The sequence below is a fragment of the Numida meleagris genome, chromosome 4 (assembly GCF_002078875.1).
Source record: "Numida meleagris isolate 19003 breed g44 Domestic line chromosome 4, NumMel1.0, whole genome shotgun sequence".
Classification (NCBI taxonomy): Eukaryota; Metazoa; Chordata; class Aves; order Galliformes; family Numididae; genus Numida; species Numida meleagris.
Genome location: NC_034412.1, coordinates 44,852,039 through 44,876,882, shown reverse-complemented (window position 1 = coordinate 44,876,882; position 24,844 = coordinate 44,852,039). Strand labels below are relative to the sequence as shown.

The following is a 24,844-nucleotide window of genomic DNA, read 5'->3' as shown; positions in this document are numbered from 1 at the left end:
CTGTCCAGAGGCAGAGCAGAGCCTGCTGAGGTGGAGGCTGGGGGATGAATCCAAAACGCCATGGCCATGGCCATGACAGGAGAGCATCTCCAGGCCTGTTCACTTTGATGTCCTAGTCCCTCATCATCGTCCTTTCTGTATTGTGACACTACTGAAAGCTTTCAATTGCTGTCCAAATTATAGGCTTCTGATTTTCCATGCTTCTAGAAATGTGACCAAACCCCATGGGAAGGAAGGTTCATTAATTATATTTTTAAAAAAATTAATAAAAAGTAAGCACAAGTAATTCATTAGCTGAGCTTAGGCAGCATCTTAACGTGCCTGCATCATAGTTTCCTTCACTGGTAACACTGCGACATTGCCTGACTCCAAGTGCATCCAAGGAACTGAGTCCCTCAGGGCAGTTTCAGTCCCCAAGCCCCACTCCGTTGCGGGCCAGGCCCACACTGCTTCAACCTGGTGTCAGGCATGTTCACCAGCGGGACGAGATAAGGGGAGCAACGCACATCCTCGCGCCCCCCCAGTTTCCAAATGCCCTGCCGTGGCCCACCTCGGGCAAGCTGAGCGTGTCCTCCACCGGGCTCTGAGGAGGAAAGGAGCGCCTGGAGCGCGCTGAATCCATGCAGGGTCGCTCGGGGGACGCCAGCCCGGCTGCCCACCCACTCTCTCCCAGGTGTGCCCCGGCGGGGCGCTGGGCACGGGAATGGTGCAGCCCTGCCCTGCTGCCCCGCGTGGGGTGCCTGGGGCGGGCGAGGAGGAAGGAGGGAGGGAAGAGGAGAGCGGCAGGGAGGGGGCCGGGACACCCGCGGCGCACGGGGCTTTGTATGTAAATGCCTGCGCGCTGCCTCCGGGTCCTGGGGAGCGCGGAGCCCGGCGGGACTAGCGCGCCGGGCCGGGGCTGCCGTGAGCACGGGCGGCGGCGCGGCCTCCCCGGCGGCCTCCCCGGCGGCCTCGCCCCCCGCGCCCGCCGCTCCTAGCGTGGGGCCGGCGGCGGTAGAGCCCGGGGCGGCGGTGGAGGCGCCCGCCGCCACGGCGGGGGGAGGCCGCGGGCCGCTGCCGGCCGCCGGGGCCTGAGGGGCGGCGGGGGGCTCGCGGTGCTTCCGCCGGCCCTGCGGCCGGGCGAGGCGCTCGCTCCTCCTTTCCCTCCTCCTGCTCTTTTCCCTCCTCCTCCTTCTCCTCCTCCCGCCGTGCCGGGAGCCGCCGCCGCCTCTCCCTCTCCCAGCGCCTGGCGCGCTGCGATTCGGGTCACAACCGGCGGCCGTGGGGTTTTCCTCGTTTGTTTGGGTCTTTTGTGTGGCGGCTCACAGTTGGCTAAGCACGGGTAGGCTGAATCGGACTATTGTTTAGGATCCCGGAGCGTTCACGCTGCGGATCTCCCCCCTCCCCTTTTTTCCCTTTTTTTTTCCCCGTGTTTTTTTTTTTTTTTTTTTGCCTGAGAAGCCACATAATGTGCCTTTCCTCCGCACGAATCTGGAAGCTGTAAGCCGGACTGATTGCAAATGAAGTGTAATGCATTGTGGGACGTGTGTAAAATTGGATCATTCGAGGGGGAGAGGGAAAAAAAGAGCGGCCGGGCCGTGCCGCCCGCGCCCTAGAGCAGGCAGCGGCACCATGGGCGCAAGCTGCGCCCCGGCGGCGCCGGCGCTGGGCTGACGGGAGCGCCGCGAGGCCCGGCCCGTGCTGCGCTGCTGCGAGGGCTCCACTCGGGCATCCTCAGCATGAAGAAGACGCGGAGCACGACCTTGCGGCGGGCCTGGCCTAGCTCCGACTTCTCCGACCGGGCCTCCGACCGCATGCGGTCCCGCAGCGAGAAGGACTACCGGCTGCACAAACACTTCCCGCCGGCTTTCATCTCGCAGGCGTCGCGGGGCTACATGACATCAGGTTGGTAGCGCTGCCGGCGGGGCTGCGGGGTGCGGGCGTGCGGCTGCGGGGAGCCTAAGTTGCTTTGAATAATGCAAAAAAAAAAAAAAAATAGCGTACATCCACCATTTTGTACCTCTGCAAGATTCACGGCAAGGCCCTCGCAATATGGTGTTTAAAATCTATTAGCGGAGTGAAATAAGGCAGCGGGGAACGGTCACGTCTCAGCGCCGCGGAAGGGCAGGCGGAGACGAGCGGGCGCGCAGAGCGTGGAGCCCTTCGCTCCTTTTGTGCTAGGAGCATGTGCTGGGAATCTGCTGCTGCACGTTCTGCTTGTAACGCAGCTGGCCCCGGTGCTCCGCCGCGTTTGTCTGCGTGGGAAGGGAAAAGGGTCACCTGCCGTGGCCAGCGTGCCCCTCGGAGGGTCATAGAACTGTGAGGTTGGAAGAGACCTCTGAGATCATCTAGTCCAACCGTCCGCTACCACCTAGCCAGGCTCCGGCTGCATGTTTCTGCTCTGGTGCAAATGACTGTAAACACATTTTCATTTGGTATCGGAGGTGCAGAAGGGGAGCAGAGCTGCATATGTGGGCAGCGCACACGTGCACCTATGTCCCTCTGGCCGTCACCGTCAGGGGAGGCCATAGGGAAATAATGGGCACTGCACCAACGTGTTTGTGCATGGGGAAGGGAGGGCACACACCAAACAAAAACCAGCGTGGGGAAAGGCAGGCGTCGGGAGAGGCTCGGCCTCAGCTGGAGCGCTGCTGAAATGTCAGAAAGCCTTGGTAATGTTAATGGAAGCTGCTTCATCCCAAAAAGCATCTGCATGGGCTTGGGATTCAGACATTTCATAAACAGCAGAAGGAAGACTTGGGAAAACGCTGATGGGGAGGGGGACGGGGGCAGAAAATCCTGGAAACCTCCTTTGTTGTTCTGCTGCCTGCTTATTGTAGTGCTCGGACATAACGTTTCATTCCTACCGCGTCAAATCCCAGTTTATCATGAAGGCTCGTTTTCCCTCTAAGGCTCAATTTAGGTTGAGTAGGTGGATTCCTTTAAAGGAGAAAAAGAGGGAGAGGGAGAAGACGAAGGTATTTTTCATGCATTACTGAAAACGTTTCCAGTCCCCCCCCCATTTCTGCTGCAAAGGTTGAACCAAAGATTGTGGCTGTCAGTTACACGCTCGCCTTGCTCTCTCTGTCTCTAATAAACATCTGTCTTTGGTTCTCATGGTTTGAAAATGCCGTGTGACCGCTCTTTTGATAACCTCCAGGCAGAAGGGGAAGAACATGCATTTCACTGCAAAATCTGCCCGCGTGCAAAAACTGTGCCATTTTGGCAGTAGCCCTTCTGATTTTTTTCCCTCTTTCCTGGGAAGCCACAGTTCGGGAGGAAATGACAAGTGTAATTTATGCCTGAGCAGCTGAAGAAAAGGAGAGCGGTTGTTGGGAGGGGGTGTTTGTTGTGTTGGCGCTGCGGGTTCTGCAGGCAGCTGGAGAGCCAAACCTGAGCGCGCGGCGAAGATTTTTGTTGTTCTGCATGGATGTGCTTACATTCCCGATGCAAAGATACGGAGCTGCGTTGGTTCTGTGCAAGTCTGTACTTCGAGGCTGGAAACCCGTATTTAAAAGAGAAGGCGCTCACATGTGCCAAGTGGTGTGGGTTTTGCTTGTTTTTAATTCTTCAGGGAAACACTTTGGCTCTGTAAAAGCTTTATCTTGGCAAGGTTGCCTCAATCCAAGTAGGTGTTTGAGCACGAGCGATCCTCAGAATGAGATGTGTCACCCAGCATTCTCTGGCTGATAGCTGTGTTTTTAGGGGCCTATGGGTATGAAATCCTCTGCAAAATGATTCTCTGGACCCCCGAGTACTGTGTTTATCCGGCACGTGGATTTAAACAGCAACAATTGAAGAAGGATGAATGTCACGTTTAGTTTGAGCAACCTGCTCAAGCTGTGGGAGGAATGCTATGCTGAAAATTGAAGTCAGAAATGTTTTAGAAAGAGCCCTGTTGCCTTCTAGCTGGAAACGCAATTGTTCTCTCTTGATGGATAGTTTCCACATTCATGTATTTTTGAAGAACCGTCCTCCACTGCCTTGACAAATATTAGTTTTGGGAGGAATGGCTACTGTATCTAAACACGTCGCCCTATTTGAAACACAGGGGCTTTTCAGAGGGCTGCATTCTGTTTATCCAACCATTTAACCTCATCACCATTAGTATTGTTGTGGTTCTCTTTTAATTAAATGCTGCATTGTTTGGGGTGGGGGTGGAGGGTGGGAAAGAAGCCTTGGGTTTTTGCCTCAGTTACTCTGGGTAGGAAAATAGGGGAAAAGGGGTCTTCAGTAAGATGCTAAGAAGCTGAGAACACTACTAATCCATTGTGTCTGAACTGGGCATGGAGGATATATAGGTATGTTTCTTTCAGCAGCACTGAAATACTGAGCAATGGTGTTGCAGCCAACGTTGTGGTGCTTTTTTGGGGGAGGAAGGGCAGTCGCTAAGCAGAACCTTGTTCATAGGGGAAGTGCAGACCTCACACTGGAGTGGTGAAGCACACTCAGCTTTAAGCAGCCTTTTCGGCAAGGCTGAGTAAGGACCAGTTTGATGCTTATTTGACAAGAAGCAGCACTGCTGGCTAGCAGTCACATTTTCAATACTTTGGGAACAAACTGCCCATAATTACAGAAAATTACTGCGGATGCTGATGCAGTTCGTGTGAAATGTAGGGATTGTTTGACAGATCAAGGCAGATGGAAATAAGGAGAGGGGAAAAAAATAAAAAAGGCAGGGAATTCAGAAAATCACACATTTTTACTGTTGAATAATCTCTTGATACGTGCTATTAAATGTGCTGTACTCCAGGGTTCCTTTAGGCCTCCTAGCAACCGCGAGGTTCAAAGGCCATGCGAGGAGTTCATTGTTCATGCTGAATATTAATTTCCCAGCGGAGGGCTGACTTGGGGAAAAAAACCACCAGAAAAGAAAACTACAACAACGTAGAGCTTTGACCTTGTGTGAAAAGAGATGTTGAGAAGTTTGAATCCAATCAACGTTGCTGAAAAAGGGGAAATATACTTGATTTTTTTGGTGGATTGTTACTTAATTGAAGGAGAAAGAAAGAAATCATATAAAACTGCCAAGCAAAATAAAACTTGCTGAAACTCAGGAATGAGAGCTCCAGAAAGTCATATGAAATAATATGCGTATAACTTTTGAGATGTCAAAAGCTCCTTCTTTTTTTTTTTTTCCCTCCTAAATAAAGAAGGGAAATCCTGGATTTTCTTGCAGCGGAGAGATGAGCTGCATGCTGTGGTTGACCCAGCTGTAAAATGTTACCAGACGAGAAGAGTGCTCTGAAAAGAAATCCTTTTTTTCTTGCAGCCTGTCCTGAGCTGTTTGGGCTGAAGGCCTCAGTGGTGGAGGCAGTGTGTCAGGCTGGGCTGGGGGTGGTGTAGGGTATCAGCCTCGCGTATGCTCCATGAAGGGATGTCTGAAGAACGATCCGCAATGGTAAAAACTAATGCCAGAGCTTGCTTGCTTGAAGGTTGCCTTCTGAAAAGTTTGCAGTGACTTCATTGCTCTTTGCTGTAAAACTTCCTTGCAGGTGTTTCAGTGCTCTGAAGCTAAAGTGTAGAATTCAGTCTCAGCATTGCCCTACAGTTACTGAAGCTTGGCTAGCAAGCTGAAGCAGAAGAGACAGACGAGAACTGCCTAACCCTGGGAAGCCTTCTGATGTTATCTGTGTGTAAACTACGATTCATAGGAGGAAAAGATAGCCTGCTTCAGGGATGTTTGTTGGAAGGTCTAGGGCCGCCTCTTCAGTCTTCTTGAAGAGAAGGAAGGATTTGGGGAGTGAAATTTGAGCAAATTTGAGAATCCCGAGTCACTTCTTTTCCTAAGCTTCAACTCTTGCCTCTAATGAAAATTATTATTTGGAGATAACGATGTGTGATCTGAAGAAGGCAGTTTAATGTAATTGGGAAATGACAGATATACAAAAAGCCTTGGACCTTTTTCAGTTCTCCTGTCGCTTAGTTCCGTTGTCTAAGAGAATGCGTTCTAACTTGAAAGTAGCTGTATTGTAATTAATATTTAATGAAATAATCACTATTGCATCACCTTTTTCTCTCCATGTGGCATTAAGAAACACCTTCTAACTTGTCTGCTTACCAATAACGTGATGTCTTTTCCTCCCTCAGTTCTGAATAGTTTAGGCTTAGATCAGACCCATTCCCCTAGAACAGCAAAAGCGTAAGAGCAGGTGGATGCCGGGGGCTAGCAGAGAGCTGTTGCCCCTCGGCTCCTGCTCTGCCTCCCTTGCTCCAGCCTGTGCTGAGCAGCCCAGCCTGGGTGGCTCAAGCTTGTTTTAATGGCTTAGGAAATTGCTTCTGGGCTGCCTGTGCCTTCCAGTTCTTTTTGGTCCCTGGGGCATCCGCTTACCTTGAGAGAGAAGCAGGAACTTTCACTGGGCCTGGTGTGGAGGGGGGAGGGTCTAGCTGTCCTGTCTTCAGACCACAAACTTTGCACAGGTTCACAGGCCAACCTTTTTTGCACAATTTATGGCTTGTTTTGTTTTCTCTTGTGGGTTTTTTTGCCAAAGAGAATATGAAACACAGTCTTCTCTGACCACCCTTTGTGGATTTCACTGTTGTGATTGCTCGTGCAGTACTAACTCCAGCATTAACTCTGCAGTCCTGGTCCTTTCTGACCAGGCACCGAGATGTTTCCTGCATATGCATGACACTTCACCCTCACACCAAGCTATGGATAGTTTCCTTTGTGTTAACTGTGCTTTCTCCCAGCTGAGTGAACTGCATCGGAGTACATGTCCTTCCTGTCCACTGTGACCTACAAGCAAGGGGATCCAGAGCTTTTTGTTTTGTGGCAGTGCAAGTAAAATCTAAGAGGAATGAATGTAAGAAAGAAACAGAAGTCTGTGTGTGTGTCTATCACCTAGACCTGCTCAGGTTTCCATCTCACTTCAAAGCACTCCTCCCTGCTGGGCTAAGTTTCAGGTTATTTTTCTTCCCCAGCCTCCCTCACTGCTAGCGGGAGCCCGCTTGCATTCTCAGGCTCTCCATTGTCTTTGCTCAGTTGCTTGCACCTTGAGCCAGGTCAGGGTGCACAGAGGGGACCGGGATCAGATCACCAAAGGGTGTTTGCACAGAGATGGCATCCTGTTCTGAATCAGAATACGTTTTCAGGTGTGTTTTCCAGTGCTTGTGTGATTGAAGTAACTTCTTGTATGCACATTAGACATTGTGATAGCTACTGAAGGTACAGGAGGCTCCTCTTTCAAGGACAGACAAATGCTCAGAACAGACACGATACTGATTTATTGCAAATAGCTCCTGAGCTGTTACACAGGTGCAGAAGCTACACTCGGCCTTTGCCAGCAGGTTTTGATAAGCCCAAAGAGTGTTGAGTATCTGGGCATTTTGGAATTGAATTGCAGCCGCATCTTTGCAAATTGTGTTACATGTTGGAGGAGGCTGAAATGTGAGGATTTTGCAGATTACCTTGGTTTAGGCCAGTGACTGTATCAGCTGTGGGCAGTAAGCCTTCATTTGTATGCAGGAGAGTAAACTGCCATCTTTGTGAAGTTCTTCACACAATTAAAAGAGAGATAAGTAAAATCAGGTAGAAAGAATGAAAGAATGGTATTTTGCTGAGCACACTGTGGAAGTCCTCCAAAAATTGGGGGTTTCTCTTCAGTGTTCTCGAGAGGTTCTTTAGGGTGACAACTGTTTCATAATCCGTGGCAGGTTGTAGGATGTTTCTGTGTATGGCACTAAAGTTGAGTCAGCTTCCTGTCATCTAAACTCTGGGCCATGGTGTCTAACCTGTAATTGAAAAAAGAAAGACTGGAAAAAAATGTTCAGGTACAACTTATTTGTGGCTCCTCCTGAGGCTGCTTTTATCTTATTGCAAAAGGCCAAGCAATATTAAAGTCGCAAGAAAAAATGCTGGTTTAGATCTAGTGTAAGAATTCCCTTTATAAGGAGTATCTAAGAAATATTTGATGCAATTCTGTCTAATCACCGGGTTTAATTTGCACCAGAAAAAAAGGAATGGGAGTAGTAGTAGTTGAAACTGATATGTGAAACAATTAAAATCTTCCCTAAAAGTCTCAAGAAGCTGCACACTTCTGTACCTGTTCTTGCAAGAGTTTTTGGTACTAAGGCCAATGGCACCATGAGTAGTCCTAGATACAGATAACGCTTGAATATTGAAGCTGCAAAACTCTCCCAAACCAGCATCTGCTTCTCCCAACTGCTGCCTGTAGATATGAGGGGGTAATGAAAGTTGCTTATAGCCACTGGCTTGACCTTTTCAGCACATTTATTGAAGTGGCTACTCTACCAATGCTGTTTTGTATCTTCCTCAACAAAGAGGTGCTGGAATGGCTAAAAATGCTCAACTTAGAAGAAACTTCAAGTTGCAGTGCTTTAACAAAAATATCTTAATGGTTTTATTTGTTCTGATGGGATTTGAAAACAGAATGAAAAAGAGGAAGATGATAGGTAGCAAATGAAAATATTATTTGGGGAGTTGCTTTGTAGACCTAGGTTTTGGAAGGTAGAGATGGCTGAATGTGGGTGTATTGCACATACAATTCAGGTACTGTGAACAAGAATAAATGAGTAGTTGATCCCATTTACACTGTTTCCCTTTAACAAAAATATCAAGAAGAGTCATCTTTGAAGTCTGACTTTAGACATAGAGACGAAATGAAACTTCTGCTGATTTCTGTCTCTGTGATCCATTAGAGGTATTGGTAGCTGGGCAGTACATTGCATGTTTTAGCTTTCAACTGAAGCTGCTTTGAAATGGTTAAGCAGTAACTGCTGCTAAACATCTGCTTAAAAGTTGTTCGGATAACTTGGAAGAACTGTAGCCCTTCGTCTTCCTTATGTTTTATTGTCAGAAATTTATTCTGAATGGGTGAAAGTGTGTATCTACCAGAGCAGAACAGGTTCCTTGACACTAACCATCATATTCCCAAGCTTGGTGGTGATTAGTATCGCAGTTTGATCAGGATGCCAGAACTGAAGCACCAGGAGAATCTGTCTCTCAGTGTAGGTACTGTCCTCATGTCCATGGGGCATCTCGCACTCCCGTTTGTGGATTAGAAACCTACACTTAGTGGTCTCCATGCAGCTCTTTCTGCCACCATTTTCTTTCCCACTTGCATCAGGTAAGGGAAAAATTGAATGGCCCTTTGTAGTGAATTTAACTTCAATGTTTTGAAGCACAGAGAGTATAATAGACAATTCAGAAATAATGTAGCTTGGAAAAGGCAAAGTTCAGTAAGAAAGCTTAGTTCATCATAACACAGGAAGCAGTGTTGGGAGAACCCAGATTACATGAACTATTTTTTGTGCCCATTTGTGTTCTTTTAATTTCCTCCATAATTTCCTATGAATTTCCTGTTCATGACCTGTGACCTGTTTTCAGAGGATGAACTTCTGACCATACGTGATAAGGCTTTAGATGCTGTAAATGGGGCTGCTTATCTTACAGGCAAATGAAGATGGTAGACTAAATTTCAGTGTGGTGCCCAAAGGGACCTTCAGCCTCTTGTGTTAACTTCAAGGCAGGGTGACAAACTCAGGGACTGGATCTCACTGCTGATGTGCAGCCTGGCTTTTCTCCCAGCTGTTCACTCGCAGGACACACAGTTTCAACAGTGAAATCCTGAAATCATGTTTGGATGGGATCTCTGCATTAGAGTTGATCTGGTTGGAATGTTTTCACAGAAAAACAGTGATTTTCTTCATTTTTCCATTAACTGTAGTGAAGTTTCAGTGTTTGAACGACTTAATAGAACTTCTCTGGAAAGAAATGTAGCCATCTCAAAATAAAACATTTTGCATAGTATTTTGTTTTTACTAAAATCACTAGACATTTTCCTTTGAGTCAGTCTTAGGTTCAGTTTGTGGAATTAGAGTAAAATAGAATATAATAGAGTAGAATAGCACGACTCAGTTGGAAGGGACCTGCAGAGATAACCAAGTCCAACTGCCTACCCACCTCAGGGCTAACCGGAAGTTGAAGCATGTTTAACAAGGGCATGGTCCATTTAATCACACATTTATTTGCAGAAATATTCCTCAGTAACTATGACTGTCAAACTGACGTGTGTCTTGGAAACCTTGGATTAGAAAGCATGTTTGTAACTACCGCTTTTCATAAAACAGCGCATTGCTTATTTTAGAAATGTGTGCAATAACTTTTCATTAGATACACAATCTACTGTGTTGTCCTATCAAGCACAGTAAGTGATTGGTTATGCAAGCTTTCTTACTACATTTTATGTGTTGCTGAATATTACGTGTCGTGGAAGTGTTCTCTCTACGTCTTCACTAATTGTTGTACATTGGAATGCAAGCTAAGTCTGCAGGGGTCCAATTCTGTCTGTAATGGGAGAGTGCACAAATCTTTGACTGCTCAGGCAGGAAACTTATGTGCAGCTTTTTGCTGCCACTCCTCCCTGGACGATGTATGTACTTGTCTCTCTTGCATGTATCCTTTGCCTGCATCAGAGAATTGTAAAGGCTGAGGAGGGAATAGCTGTAACTGCTGAGCAATGCTCCCTTTTAATTGCAATTTGCCTTTGAATAAGGGTTATAAATGGGAGAGGTGGAGAAAGTGGGACAGGCTAACCAGAAACAAGGGCGGATGCGATGACAGTTAACAAAAAAGAATCAGGGTCAGTGCGTTGCTGTTGTGCTAGAGCAGGCTTGTGTCCTGTGTTGTGGCCGTGAGAAGAAGGTTTCCTCAGCTCACCTTTAGATTTCTATGTAAGTCATTTAGCTAACTGGATTTAAATTAGAACCGTTGCTCCTTCACTTGAGTGTCTCTGAGCTCATTTCAAAGGCTAATAATTGATCTAAGTCTTTTCTGCCTATCAGATGATAACCTCATTCAGTTTCTGTCCTATTGCTGATTGTTCCGAGTGTGCATGCAACAATACAGTGCACTCAGCTTTGCATGATTATCCCTTTTCATCCTAGTAGTTTTCCCTTCTTTTGTATCTTCAAGAAATGTATGAAAGTAAAATGAAGCGTTTCACTGTAGCATGCCTTTAAATATTGTAAAGGTAAGTTTAAAAAGTTGAGGAAAAAAGCTTTACCTTCCTGTGTCATTGTAATTCATTCACTCGCTAATGGGGCAGTTGAATAGGATAGTGTATTTCAAACAGTACTAAAGCATATAGAATGATGTTGGCTGTTAGATTCTGCTCATGGGTTGGTGTCAAACCAAGGTCTGTAAACACTGAGGCAAAACTGTCTAGTGCAGCGGCCCTCAGGAACTGTCATTTGTCTCTAGAAGAAAACCCACCTTTTCAGATTGGAGTATTTGACCTGGGTATTGTATTTCTAAATAAATGTGTTATGTGATTGTTGTGCATAGCATTAGAAAGGCTACATCATGGGGACCAGCAGGAAGAAAAAGATCTGAAACCACTTGGGAGTCTGTTGCCATACAGTGATGTTTTTTGAAGTGCAGGAGCTGGAAGGAGCGCGGAAAGGACAATAAGGCTGTCTAGTTAGAAGAGTTAAACAAGAAAAATGGTGTGAAAATTGGGGTTTCTGTGCTGACATAGCAAAGAAGTTTTGATGTTTTAATCACAGGTAATAACCTGAGAGTGACTGTACCCGGTAAGGCCAATGTTGGTCTTGCCCACTGTGCTGTGTCCTAGTGTGGCCACAAATAGGTATGCCGGGAGGGGGAAGAAGAGAGCAATACAGTACTTCCCCTGCACGCTTCCCTGCCTCCAGCTGTTTCAGGTGGTGCAGTTTGCTTGGTAATCCTCACAGGTTTCTCTCCCAGGTACTCTGTGGTACGTGTGGAAAATTTAGGGCGGTGACAACTGCTTGCCTAATGTATGAGGAGCTGCCCTGTGACAGCCCTAAGTTTTTGTGCATTATCAGTGCCATTCTCACATTGGGTCTCCTCCTGCCCTGCTTTGCAGTATTTCTCACAAGTGAGGAATGTATGCAGTTATGAAGAAGATTTTGAGGTTTTTGGTGGTGAACAACAACATATTGGCTGCTAGGTCAGGAGGCAACATCAGTTCTCTCTCCACATACAACACACGTGAATTCCAGAGTCCTGAAACTGGAATATTAATAATGTGCACATCATCACGCATTCTCTTTTTACGTAAGATAGGTTGTGAGGTCATGAAAGGAGCATTTCATTATTTTTGTGATTCCACTTATTCTTGCTTTCAATTAGTTTTATTCCCTTAGTTCCCTTCCCTTCCCCTCTGAGTTCTGAGCATCGTGAGCCGTCTCATCTCGAAGGTGACACATGCCTAGATGAAAGGCTTGCATTAAGCAGAAGCTTCTTGTTACATCAACTCCTGACATTCTGAAAATGTCAACTCTTAATTTACATTGCAAGTAGGATCTGGTGCCAAGACATTACCAGTTTCCAAGTCTTCCACTTATTAATCAGGCAGAACTGCTGTTGTCCTGAGAAAGTACTGCAGAATTGTATCCGAATGTTTAACACCTCTGAGGTACCCCTTTTCCTTGTTTTGGAGTTGCTGGCTGGCTCGTGAGATAATCTTAGGTGAGAAGCAATTGTTCAGCTAATAGGTAAAGTCCATAACTTTTCCACTGTGACTTCCTGAGGTTGTGACATGTCGGATGTCTCAGTAAAAGCGCTAATTTTCACAGAAGCTAAATGTTCAGCATCTTTGAAGGCTGGTAAATTGAACTGTGCAGGTTTTAAAATCCACTTACCCAGTTTTGCATCTGGGCCTGAACTGGCCCTGTATGCTTGGCAGTTAGTCTGTCTTTGATAAACGGTACCAATGTGTTGAGCTTTTCAGTTGCCATTATCTCTCTACAGTGGTGCTAAGACAGTGATCTCATATACACATCGAATTAGTATCTTTATTCCCCATTAATTCACAGACCTGCATCACAGAAATGTGTTTTCTGAAATAGATTTTGGGTGTATAGTGCAGATGAGGCTGGTGGCGATGGCAGTGACTCTTCCCCTATCACATAGTGAGCTGCTGTACATGTGCCATGGGCCTTCATGAAGCAGGTAAAAGTTAGATGTTTGTGTGTACATTTATGTGCATGTTAACATACTAAAGCACACAGCATAAATGGCATTTATGTAGGTTATAAATCATTTTACCTTTTACTGTCTTTAATCTCCACCCTTCTGCTGAATTTTTATATTTCACTTGTTCGGGTAGCATCAGTATATGTCTGTTTCATGTATTCTGTGTGGGGAGACTGTATTGTATACCAACCTGAGTGTATTTTGTTTATGCCTGGTATACATCTGCAGGTGTTTAATTTAGATGTGTATGCTGTTAGTAATTGTAATTGATGTTGTCGATATCTTTCCTAGCAAGACTGAAATATAAACACTGGAAAAACAATGCAAATGGTAGAAAATAAGTAGGATGCAGAATAGTAAAAGTGTTAGAAAAATGGTGATTTTTTAGGAAATAATTCCATTTAAAAAAATGAAGTATTCAGTCTCAGAATCTTAGAATCTTCTTCTTTGCTTTGCAGTAGTGTTGTTAACCACCATTGTACTACTGAAATTCTCATGACGTTTTTTGTTCACTCCAGTTTATGGCTGAATCTCTTTCCAGTGTGTACTTAAGCAGAACACACTGAGTAACTCGAAGCAGGTTTCTCCTGATAGAGCCAGGCAACAAATTTGGTGACACTCAAAAGGTGAGGGAAGACTAAGGATCATTTGCAGAATGAAAATCGACACTATTTAGCCCTCTGTTCATTATGTTGGTTTACTCTCCGTTGCCTGATTTGAAGAGAGATATTCACACTCACACTGAGTACTACCATTTCCTTGCAGTAGTGTCATTGAAGTGAATGACGTTACTGCTGTGGAAGTGGTAGGCCCCGTCTGGTCCTGTGTATGAGCATAGGCTGGTGGTCTCCCTTCTAGGGGACCTGGGCACTTGGTGCTCAGGGAGGGGAAGGAGAGGGCTCTGGGCACTTAAGTTAAAAACATTTAGGTTAGGGAAGGGGAAAACCGCGGCCTTGGGTGGCTGGCTATTGCTGAGTATTGTAGGCAACTAAAACATGCTACAGTGCGACATCATAGAGTTTACCATTCTCTCCTGTGAAGCTGAGCTGTCGTTTGCCTTCCTATCAGTATGGTAGTCTCTCCCCTTGATTTTCCTAATAATTTGAAGTGCAGAGAGTTGGACCAAAGGCTGAAAATTATGTGAAGCAAGAATACTTCTAAGTTTGGTCGAGAGCAGTAAACTCTGGTATTCAAAGTATTCAAAGGGTGATTTACTCTGAGTGAAGGCTGCAGGGTTACCCTCAAGCAGTTACTCACAAGTATTTATGAAAGGAAAGAAAACCAGGAAGTTTTTGTGAACTGTGGAACTTCTGAAGCTTAGTTTCCTGTGGCTTTGTTTCATAAAGCTTTTCTCCCATGTGGGTGCTCTGATGTCTTCTTATGTGGCTGAGCTTTGGCTTCAGTCTTTTCCTGAGAAGATCTTGTGATGGGTCACAGAAAGTTATGGTGACGTAAGATGTGTGAGATTACCCCTCTGTCAAATTTGCTTGACATTATTGAAAAAAATACTGTGCTATGCTACACTCAAAGCATTTCGTTATGAGCAAAAGGTTAATCTGGTTAATCCCAATTTCAGAGCTCTTCAGGAACAAGCTGTTTAAGATTTTCTCCATGCCTCTTCAGCAGTGGGAAAGAATTAGCTGGATGACTTGTAGAAGCCTGTAGGCTTTGGTCTCTATAGCAGTGTGTAACTGCCCTGTTGTTACTTTGAACCATAGAATTGCAGACTATCCTGAGTTGGAAGGCACTAAAAGGGTCACTGAATCCAACTCCCGGCTCCACACAGACTGCCGAAAATTCAAGCCCTATGTCTCAGAGCATTGTCCAAATGCTCCTTGAACTCCAGCATCTCGGGGCCATGACTACTGCCGTGGGCAGTGTGTTCCATGACCACTGCCCTCTGGTGAAGAACTTTTTCTTAATGCCCATTCAGCCTCCTCCTGATGCAGCTCCATTTTGGGTCCTTACACTGTTCCCTGTGAGGAGCTGCAGGCTGCCACAAGGCCTCCCCTCAGCCTCGTCTGCTCTGGACTGAACAAACCAAGGGACCTCAGCTGCTCTTCCCACATCTTGCCCTCTAGCCCCTTCATCGTCATAGCCCTCCTTTGGATGCTCTCTTGAACTAGTTTTGTGTCCATATACTAAAGGAATGTAGACACAAAAGAAGTTGAAACATTCATCAGAATTTCACAACTCTGAAACAAACCGTATAAACTGCAGTGTTAGCAAATGTTTATATAAAGCACTACCATATTACATTGAACAATTATACCTCTCTTATCTCAGGCACTTATCTCTCGCTAAAGCCAAGTGGCTTACAGGTTGGAGTTGCTCAGTATTTTTGAAGTCAGTGTGGTAATGAAATATGCTAAGCAGATGGGTTTTATGAGCAAGCATTTTGGGTAGTTTTTTTGGCTTGACTACTTTTATCTTTGAAGACATAAAAATAATGTTGCAAGGAAAAAGCCAGACGAATGAGTTCAGCTGCAAAGAAGCGATATTCATAGTTGCATGTACACCTCACTTCTAGGATATGTATCTCAACATAGCCATTCTTGGAGGTCTGTAATAATATAAACCATATACATTTTAAATCATATAGATAATAAAGTCATGTAAATACTGTGTAAGGATATGTCGTATGCTTCCTTCTGTCATGTCTTCACAGCCTCACAGGGCTCTGGTATCAGTGGGCAGCTTTTCCTGCTGGTCAGGGGCGGGGTGCAGGACTCACCAATCTTCTGTGCAAGGAGCCAATGGCCAGCCACCAAGCCTGTCTGACCAAGCTGTTGTGGATGGAGCAGTGTAAGCTAATTTGTTGGACGTAACCAGACTCCTCCTATGCTGTATATACTGTGAAAGCTGCCTGAAACCAGCTCACAGAGCAGCAGAGAGCATCCAGGAAGGTGTTTTAGAGACACCTTTTTTAGAGATTTAGAAAATGTAGTTACATTCACATCTCTCCTGGTCCATGTTAATTCATTGCATAATTCTTTTTCTTCTGTGAAGAGCAAAAGGGACAACCTGCTTTTGGAGGTTGCATTCCAATAAGAAGTTGATGTCTGCTGTAAAATTCAGAATGGCATAGATTTTTTTCTCTTAATATGTGAACCACAAAAGTTATGATCTTATTTGGATTGTCTTCACTTTTGTGATTATAGAGGACAGTGTCATCTCATTGTTACAATAATGGCTCACTTGCGGTTGCAGCTATAGTTTAAGTGGAGGAATGACATTAGGGAACAAATTAATACCACATATATAGCTTTTCTTAGGATAGACCAGCCAGCTCATAATCTGAAATTAGCAAATGCTCTGTGGCTTGTCAGCGGAGCAAACCTCAGAAATATCATAGTGTTGGAGGTCAGAGGTGGGATGCACTCTCTGATGGTTCTCAAAGTATCAGCTATACGAAACAAGTGGAGTTGTTTTATTATGGTCTTTAAGTGCACATGCTTTTAATTGGCTTTTTTTTTTTTTTGGTTGCATTTGTGTTTTGGTTGTTTTTTTTTTTGTGATTTCAAATCCAACGTTCCTGCATTTCTCATATTGCCTTATTCAGAGGTTGACTTTTCTCTGTTCCCTCTTTCTCTGTTTCACTCCTCCCTTTCACTGACTATGTTGCAGTTGGAAATAAGAAGAAAGATGTGTCAGAATTCCAGATTTTACTCTGTATTGGGACAGATGAAACCAAAGAAGCAGGTGCTTCTTTATGGCCAATGAGACAAGGAACTCAGCAACTTGGTGTTATTTAAGTGCTCATGCTGGTTCATTGGTTCTTAACTCATTCTTCCATGTCTGTGTTTCCCATATTGTGATATATTGTGCTAGTTTCCATATTGTGATACTTACTATCCATCTAGCCTTGCCTCTCCCAGGCATTGGTGAAATGATCCTCAGGACCAATATGATATTTTATAAATTTTATTTGTCTCTTTGTTCTTGAGAGAAACAGCTTGGCATCAGTTGTACAAAGCAGGGTGAGTTAGCCTGGAAGGAGCTGAACTGTGGTACTTCGAGGAGCAGCCAGACAACTGAGAATGAGCAAATAGGGACCCTCAGGGACCCTGAAGCCAAACCTACTGAAGTGTCAGGGGATTTTTAAGCTGTGTTTTTGCAGGATTTATATCTTCTTTTTTTTTTTTCCCCTCAAAATGTCACTGACAAACGTTCTTCACACCAAGGAAACAAGTTGTATCTTGAAGGTTACATCACAAAGAGACTAGATTTTTATTTATGTACTTCGCTCATACTTTGAAGTGCTCCCTAAAACTTCTTCAGGCATCTCAGGACATCAGTGTCCTCCCAGTGAATAGCTGTATTCTGAGTTATGTCTTTAATAAAGCTTTTATCTCTTCTTGTGCACTTTGCCTACAACTTTCAGATTTCTGTGATGTTTGAACTGTTGTCATGGCTTGTTTTGTTATTTGTGGGGAAGTTTTTTTTGTTTGCTTTTTTTTACATATCATAAAACTACTTTTAGGCGAATACACGTTTGTTGCGTAAAAGGTGCTAGTTGACAACTGTGGTAAAATAATCTCAAATTTGTTTAGCTAATGTTTTATAGCAGGTAGCAAAGAAACTTCTTTCCAGTAATACCAGTTCAGGTATTGTGTGATCTGGGATGATAGCTTTTCTCCATTCTCCAGCCGTTCACTAAAAAGGATAAAGGTTGAAATGCTCTGCCCTTCAATCTAGTCTGTGCAAAAAAACATGCTTTAAAGATCATGTGGCTCACTTATGTTGCACTTTTGTTCCAGTGGAGAGAGCACTTATTCTAATTTGAGTCTTCAAGATTTTAAAGTAGCTTATTCAGACTTTTAGAGTTGAACTAAAATAAATAGGCATATGGTAAGTAGAAGAACATGTAATCACTCTGTTGCCTCAAAATTCTTTTGAGGCCAAGAATTTCAAAACAGGAACCTATCGTGGGGCTGGTGAACACAATAGGAACAGCTGGTGCTCAGCACTTTTGAAAATGAGGTCACTTTATTCTTGGTTGAAATGTGCAAAATGGGTCATCTGGGCATAGGCTTAAGACAAAGGCTAAGCACATGGCCCTTTATAACCAGGTTGTCCACATTTGCAGAACCACTTGCTTAACAGGATTCTGTTGTGCAGGGGAACACTATGATAGATCTGGATTTTCCCAACTTTCGGAAGCATGGCTCCCACTTAAAAAGTAAATTGCTGCTATACATTTTCAAAGATCTACTCATCCTAAGGATGACATCATTGATATTTTCTGCAACCACCCCTCCCTCTTGTGCCTTTCTGCTTGTCCTTCACATAACCTACTTTAGGAAACACTGCTCTATTGTGTGGTCCTTGAGAACACCACCACTCCACCATTCTCAGCCCTGGACTTCTCTGGTCCTGCCAGCAAAACAAATGAGAAAATTCCAAACATGCACAAACCCCATAACATCATTAGCAAAATCTAAAGATGCATTAGGAATGATAACAGGAACTGTACTTAGATTTGACTGTGGCATTTTCATTATAAATATTCTGTTGAAAAGATATGCATAAGTGATAGGACTAAGGCCCAGTTTCTGCACATTTGCTTAATTGTGCTGCTATCATTAACACACCCAAGAGGATAGTGTGTGTCACAGGATACAGGTGCATCAGAGTTTGCAAACCTGAGACTTGGTATTGATCGCTGTTAACTATTGCATAACAGGCATCAGAAGTTTAGCTTGAGAACTGATCTGTATTTTCAATAGAACCATGCAGGTCTTGGCTACTCACTCTGCCTCCAGTATACAAATTGGCATCCGACTGACCATCTTCATACTGGAGTGGGAGAATTTAGGTTGGAAGAGATCTCTGAAGATTATATTCTGACCTCACGTGAATACAAGCCATTCCTCTCAAGTGGATTCGAGTATTTGTGCACAAAAAGTGCTTTTAAAACAAAACTAAAGCAAATTTTGGAATTTTAGCTGGGGAATAGTGCATGTAAAAGACACTCGTCTTTGACAAGAATAGCAAAAGCAAGCAAATCAGAGGAAAAAAAAAAAACTGCTCTTCAATCCTGTGCAGTTTGCCTCCTGAGAGGGCGGAACTGCACCAGTTAGCCAGGGCTGCATATCATAGTTAGCACCCAGTTTCAGATGTGCCTAAGAGAATGTCTCTCATTATTTTATTATTATTGTAAATTCAGCTTACTGGAGCAAGCTTGATGAGTGCTTTCATGTAAGTGGGGTAATTTGGCCATATAAATAAATCTTACTTTGCAGCTAGTTTTTAGCAAGAGCTGTCTCAAAGCACGTGGAGGAAGACAAAGTGGTGATAGCAGCAGTGCGTTGGATGATAGAATTGAAAAAGCGGAATACAAGAAGGCAGCTCCATGGCTGGCAAAGCACAGCCGAGGCTGAGCACGCTTCGCCACAAAATAACTGTGCTCCTTGTATGACGTTTGTTCTGTGTTTGGTTTTGAAAGCGCTTCATGTCCATGGAAGGAGCTTTGACAGGACCGTGTACATGATGGGATAAGTACTGAGTGGCAGCTAAGTGGCTAATATGAAGATGCTTTTTTCTTTCCCTCTCTCTACGACAAGATCTTGGTTATCTTTCGTTAGTCAGAAATACTATCTTCACTTCAGCAACCAGAAATACGATATAAAGGTTCCATGTGGCTTTACTCTTTTTATTTTCACTGGTAGAGGAAAGCACTCAGAAACATAAGATTCCCACAGTGTCTTACTGTTTCCAAGGGCTGGATGAATTGCTCTACTGAAGAGTGATTAATCACTAGCTGGGAGATGGAACAAGGGTGGCTGGCATACCACGGAAGCAAAATTGTCTGCTGGATGCCTACATGAATGGGCTGTGTCTGGAGGAGCAGTAGTGGTGTCTGTCTTGTTTTCATGTCCTAAATTGTGTCTTCCTTTTGACTTTATCCCAAGTTCTAGTAGATGGCTTTCTGGTCACACGGGAGAATGCCCCAGCTTTTTCAGCCACTGTAATTGATTCTTGCTTGGCAGAAAAGGTATTTAAAGGGAAATGGCAGTATCTACTGCTCGTGCCACAGCTCATTTTGAACTTAATTTCATCCGTATTTCAAACTGTTGCTGAATGAATAAATGTAATTCTTCTGGCTATTTCTCTAGGATTGCACATGTGATCATTTCCATCCTTGTAGAAATTGTATGCTCTAGAAGCTGCATACAGTGTGAGGGATGTTTAGAAGGTAACTCTTTCTGACATCCTTACAGTATCTTTTACATGACCAAGTTTTTCTTGCTTATTCAGAGCGGAATAGTTTGTGAGTGTGCTATAGGAATGCAGATAATTTTATCTATATAGGAATACAGCATTGATTTTGGAACTCTGTATTACGTTTCCCTGAAAGTGGGTAGTTTTCTTTTCAACTCTGCAGAGCCAACACGTGAAAGCAACCTTCAGTCAAGGTGTAAGTACCAGTGTAGGTTGTGAAACAGATCTAGTTGCGCTTTAAATATAGTCATTGGGAACATTTAGTCTGGATTTGTCCGCTTAATGTGGAGTGAGAAGAACAGATTGGTAGCTCCTTAAGGTGCCTGACGGAGAATGGTCCTTGAGGAATGTGGTTGTAATCAAATCCTTCACAGGTCTGGTCAAGGTGGTGGGAGCCCAAAGGAGTTGAGTTTCCTTCATCAAGCTTGGTGTTCCCTGTGTGGGCAGCAAGGAGAGGGTAACCTGATGTGCTGGATGTCTGCCCTGCAACAGTAAAGTACACTGGATTTTAAATGTATATGTTTTAAACAGAGATCAGACAACCTCTGCCCTAGTTACACTTAAAGTGCTTTGCTTCCTTATGTACCAAGATAGTGGCTGCATAACAGCTCTGATGCCTTCTGTGAAATGAAGCATCGCAGCTTGCTATGCTGAGTGTTGCGCAATGTGCCTAATGCCTTGATTTAGACAACATTCAGGGCCTAATGACCTTTGTCTGCAATAGTCTGGTATTAGCTGTCATAAGGAATGGTATAAAACATCTTGCCTGTGCAGAAGTCTTTCTCACCTGTGCAGAAACTCATGCATCCAACACTTACGCTGGAAAAAAAGTTTGTTCAACAAGTGATTCACTTTTACTTGCAGTCATACATATCACAGACGTGCACACGCTTCTATTTATAATTCAGCAATTTCTGTCTTCTTATTTTTCTGTGCTTTTTTCATTTTGTATGTTGTTTATTTCAACACTGTGTACTGTAGTGCTGAACTCTGTATCTGCTTTGATTGATTTTTTTTGTAGTGTTTCCACATTTTCAAGTGAAAGCAGTGTGGACCTATATAGCAGTGTGGACCTATATAGATTTTTATTTTTTATTTTTTTCCATCTGTAGGAGCGCACTACAGACTTATTTTATTCTGTCTCTGTCTTCCTTGAAGTGTTTTCCATCTGTCTTTTGCTCCTTGAGCTGTGGGACAAATAACATGTGTGATGTTATTGCTTTGCTTCTGTGGACAGTTGACAAACTGAGAACCTTCTTGATTTCCCCATGTATATTTTCATTATGAATACGTGTCTTTACATGCGTTTAACGTGCTTAATTTCTCTGGGCAAACCAGTTCAAATATTCTTGGAGATCAAGTACAATGTTTTATTGACACTTCTACAACAAACTTTTATTATTTTTTCACTGCATTAATACATTAACATGTTTGCCTCAAGGTAGTACCAAGGCCTTAAAATATTGAGACAGATATTTTGTTTTGTCTCAGTCTTTTTGGGAAATACTTTGGCCCACAGACTTGAGCCTTTATTCTTTAAAAACTTTTCTCAGTAACTCGTAGGTATCCATCACATTGTAAAAAATCTTGGTTGGTTCTGAAGAGAAATGTCGTGGAAAGAAAGACCTAAAGAGACAATTTCTTAGAAGCCATGATGGAAAAATTTAGGTTCAGCCTGACCTCTGCTGGGTAAGTCTTGGACTTGACCCTTCCTTTCAATCCCAGTCCAACACAAGCCAGGTCTCCCCTTCTATTGACAATGACCTGCCATGACCAGAAATTCAGATCTTGGCTCTACGCGCAAGAATATTTCACCACACTTGGTGTGTGTGGTGTGCAACTGAGAAGAGACTGATTTATTCTTACCATTATTATTTATTTGCATTGCAATTGTGCCTAAGGAGTGCCATTGTGCTGGGCACGGAAAATAAGGTATAGGAAATGCCTTGAAGACTTAGGATCTAAACAGTGTCCTCAGAGGACAAGAGAAAAGGGGTGAAAAATATGTGCAGAGTGAAACATTTTTCTACATTTTATACTTCCAATAAATTTTGTCAGAGAAATAAAAGTGCACCAAAGAACAATTCAGATTACTAACTGCAGTTTGCAAGAGAGACTTAACTTTGGAATTTGAGGAGTGTGGAATAAATCATTCTCTGGGAGCTTTCATTTTAATTCCTTTTTTTTTTTTTTTTTTTTGCTTCAAAGCCATTATCTTTCTTATCCTCATAGTTACATGCAAAACAGCTGAGTTAAAAACACTGTCCAGAAATGATTCTTTAAGTGAATTGGTTTTTGTTTAAAGAAATACAAAAAAGTTAAAAAGAAGTAGGAGTCATTTTTAACCTTCTGTCTTTCAACCATTGTCCAGTAGTGGGAACCTGTGTGTATTTGAAAGTACAAATGTAAATGGAATAAAATTTTGTTGATATAGACCTTGTTCTGTCAGCAGCAAGGATGTTCTTTTTAGCTTTTAGATCGCTTCACTCCAGTGGTTTAGTGTTAATCTCTCTGTCTTTCCAAGACACTGGGAGAGCTTAAGGCAAAACGGGAAATTGCCTGCATGCTTCCCTATTACTTTGCCTACTGACACCCATAGACTGTCAAACTATCCTGATTTGCTAACAAGCTGAAGAACTGGAATTAAAAAAAAAAAAAAAATCAGAATAAGGCTTTTGAGGTCATTCTAGCTGCTGAATTGTGCTTTAAATGTATAAAGTGAAGAATGTCCTAGTTCATGGGAAAATAGGATTTTTCAGTTCTAACTGAGCTCATAGTCCTCACGTGGGGAATACAGGCCCTGGTATGAGAAGAACGGGGCTTGTGGATGTATAGTACCTGTCTATATATTCACAGGAGATGTTATTTGTTGCCTCTGTAACTGAATGTATACCAAGAAATGGAGGAGATTGGTAACCCATTGAGGCAGTCACTGGAAAATTAATCTACCTAGGGTCTCATAAAATGCCTTAAGCTGCTTCTTCAGGAAGAGTTCTCAGGTGATACATGCCAAGACTGGGAGAGATTACGAGTGGATATTAACAGGATGTTGAGCTAATCGCTGACACAGAGCTGGTTCCCCTTTTTTCTTCGCTTTGAACCTTAATTACATCCTGAGAGTGGAAAGAGAGAGACAACCAAGAAAGTAAGTTCTTGGGAATCTGTCTTGGATAGCAGGTCACGGAACTGAAAGAAGGGAGCTGCTGCCTGCCAGGTATGCTGCCTTCTGCAGTCGTCCGTGTAGGAATCCCTCCTCTCTGCACTTGTTTGTCTCATGATTGGAAGCGCTAAGCAGCATTTGAAGTCTGTGGGTTCCACCCTACATCCAGTGCTGCCTTGCCCTGAGCCTGCAAGTCACGTCTGTGTTCAAATAGATGCATGGAAAATGTATTCAGGATGCTGAGCCTGTTTAGCAGTGAGGGCCAGCCTCAGGCTTCTGTCATGAAGGGCTGTTCCTTCATTGCTGGTCATGTGGATCACTTGAGAACATTTATTGGAATCACAGTGCTTGCTCTCCTTGTATTCAGGGCTCAGGAGAAGTCAGGTGTATCCTTTTGGGTATCTTTTGGCGTGCGGAGTGAGGTTTGCCCTGCTTTTGAACAGGCCTGGATTCAGCTGTGCAGAAGTGAGAGCAGGCATTGCAGGAATGGATGGTCAAAGCAGTCTCCTACAGGACAGTGTCTGCTGGGGCCTTGTGAAGACGAGGTAGGAACTGGGAAGGATGCAGTCCTAAAGCTTTGGCCTGACCGTTGACTGCATAGCAGTCAAGTGGAGAGCTTGTTAGTTTTGCTTCTTCAGTCTGGGTAACCAGCTTGACTGTTCTGCTGGTTTTGTTTGCTTGCTTTTAGGTCTCCTCTTGATCATAGTCTTGTTCAGGTTTTTTTTTGGAGGTAAAGCATTTTCTGGACATTTTCCTCTGCAAATGCCAGTGCTTCATAAAAGATAGCATCCGCATCTTTTGGGAACTTCCTTAGTAGAGATAACCCCTCTCTCACTTTCTCTTTTAGATCTTTTTAGTCTTCTTACAGCTTAAATTTCAAAAAATTAAAACCCACATCCATTTAACTAATACTTTACATGATTTTCTCTCAGGAATTTAAAAACTGACATTTTGCTCCTTTGCTCCCTCCTGCCCCAGCCCTCCCCCGGCCTTCCTGTGCCTCCCTCCCATCCTTCCAGACATCATAGTGAACACCTCTCTTTATTGTTCTTTTTATCTTCTTTGTGAATCTTAAGCAAACCTTTTCTAATCTGTGTGTGTTCTGGAGCAGAACATGCCACGATTGGGACAGGGCTGAAATCAAGATCACTGAAGCAACCATTGAGAGCCATCTTGAAAGCAAAAAGTTAACACTGATTTATTATCTCCTTATGAGGGCTGGATAGTTCTTCCCATGTCTGTGAATTTCATGTGCTTATATTCTGAATGAGCTCAGGAAGTTCATGTGAAGAGGTAAGGTACTGGGATGAGAGTTTTAAGTGCGTTGTTCAAGTACATTTAAATCTGTGTTTTGGAGTCTGGTATTTGTCACATCAATACTTTAAAATTGTTCTTTGTTGGATTTTTTTCTTCTCTTGGGGGGGCGCAGGGAGAGTAGTCGGAGAATCAGGATAATGGCTTTAACAAATGGAAATAGCTTGCATGAATAACTCTTAAAG

The 24,844-nt window shown here is 43.7% G+C and overlaps 1 protein-coding gene across 2 annotated transcripts in view; it reads left to right on the top strand.

Annotated features, from left to right (window-relative positions):
• The window catches only part of STOX2 (storkhead box 2), a 67,101-nt gene continuing 43,433 nt past the window's right edge, over positions 1,177 to 24,844 (top strand). Inside the window, exon 1 of one of the 2 annotated variants that reach the window (XM_021397333.1) lies at positions 1,177 to 1,884. In XM_021397333.1, coding sequence (XP_021253008.1) covers positions 1,719 to 1,884 — 166 coding nt within the window. In that variant the 5' untranslated portion in view covers positions 1,177 to 1,718. The remainder of the gene's footprint in view (positions 1,885 to 24,844) is intronic. The other variant, XM_021397340.1, reaches the window with a different exon arrangement.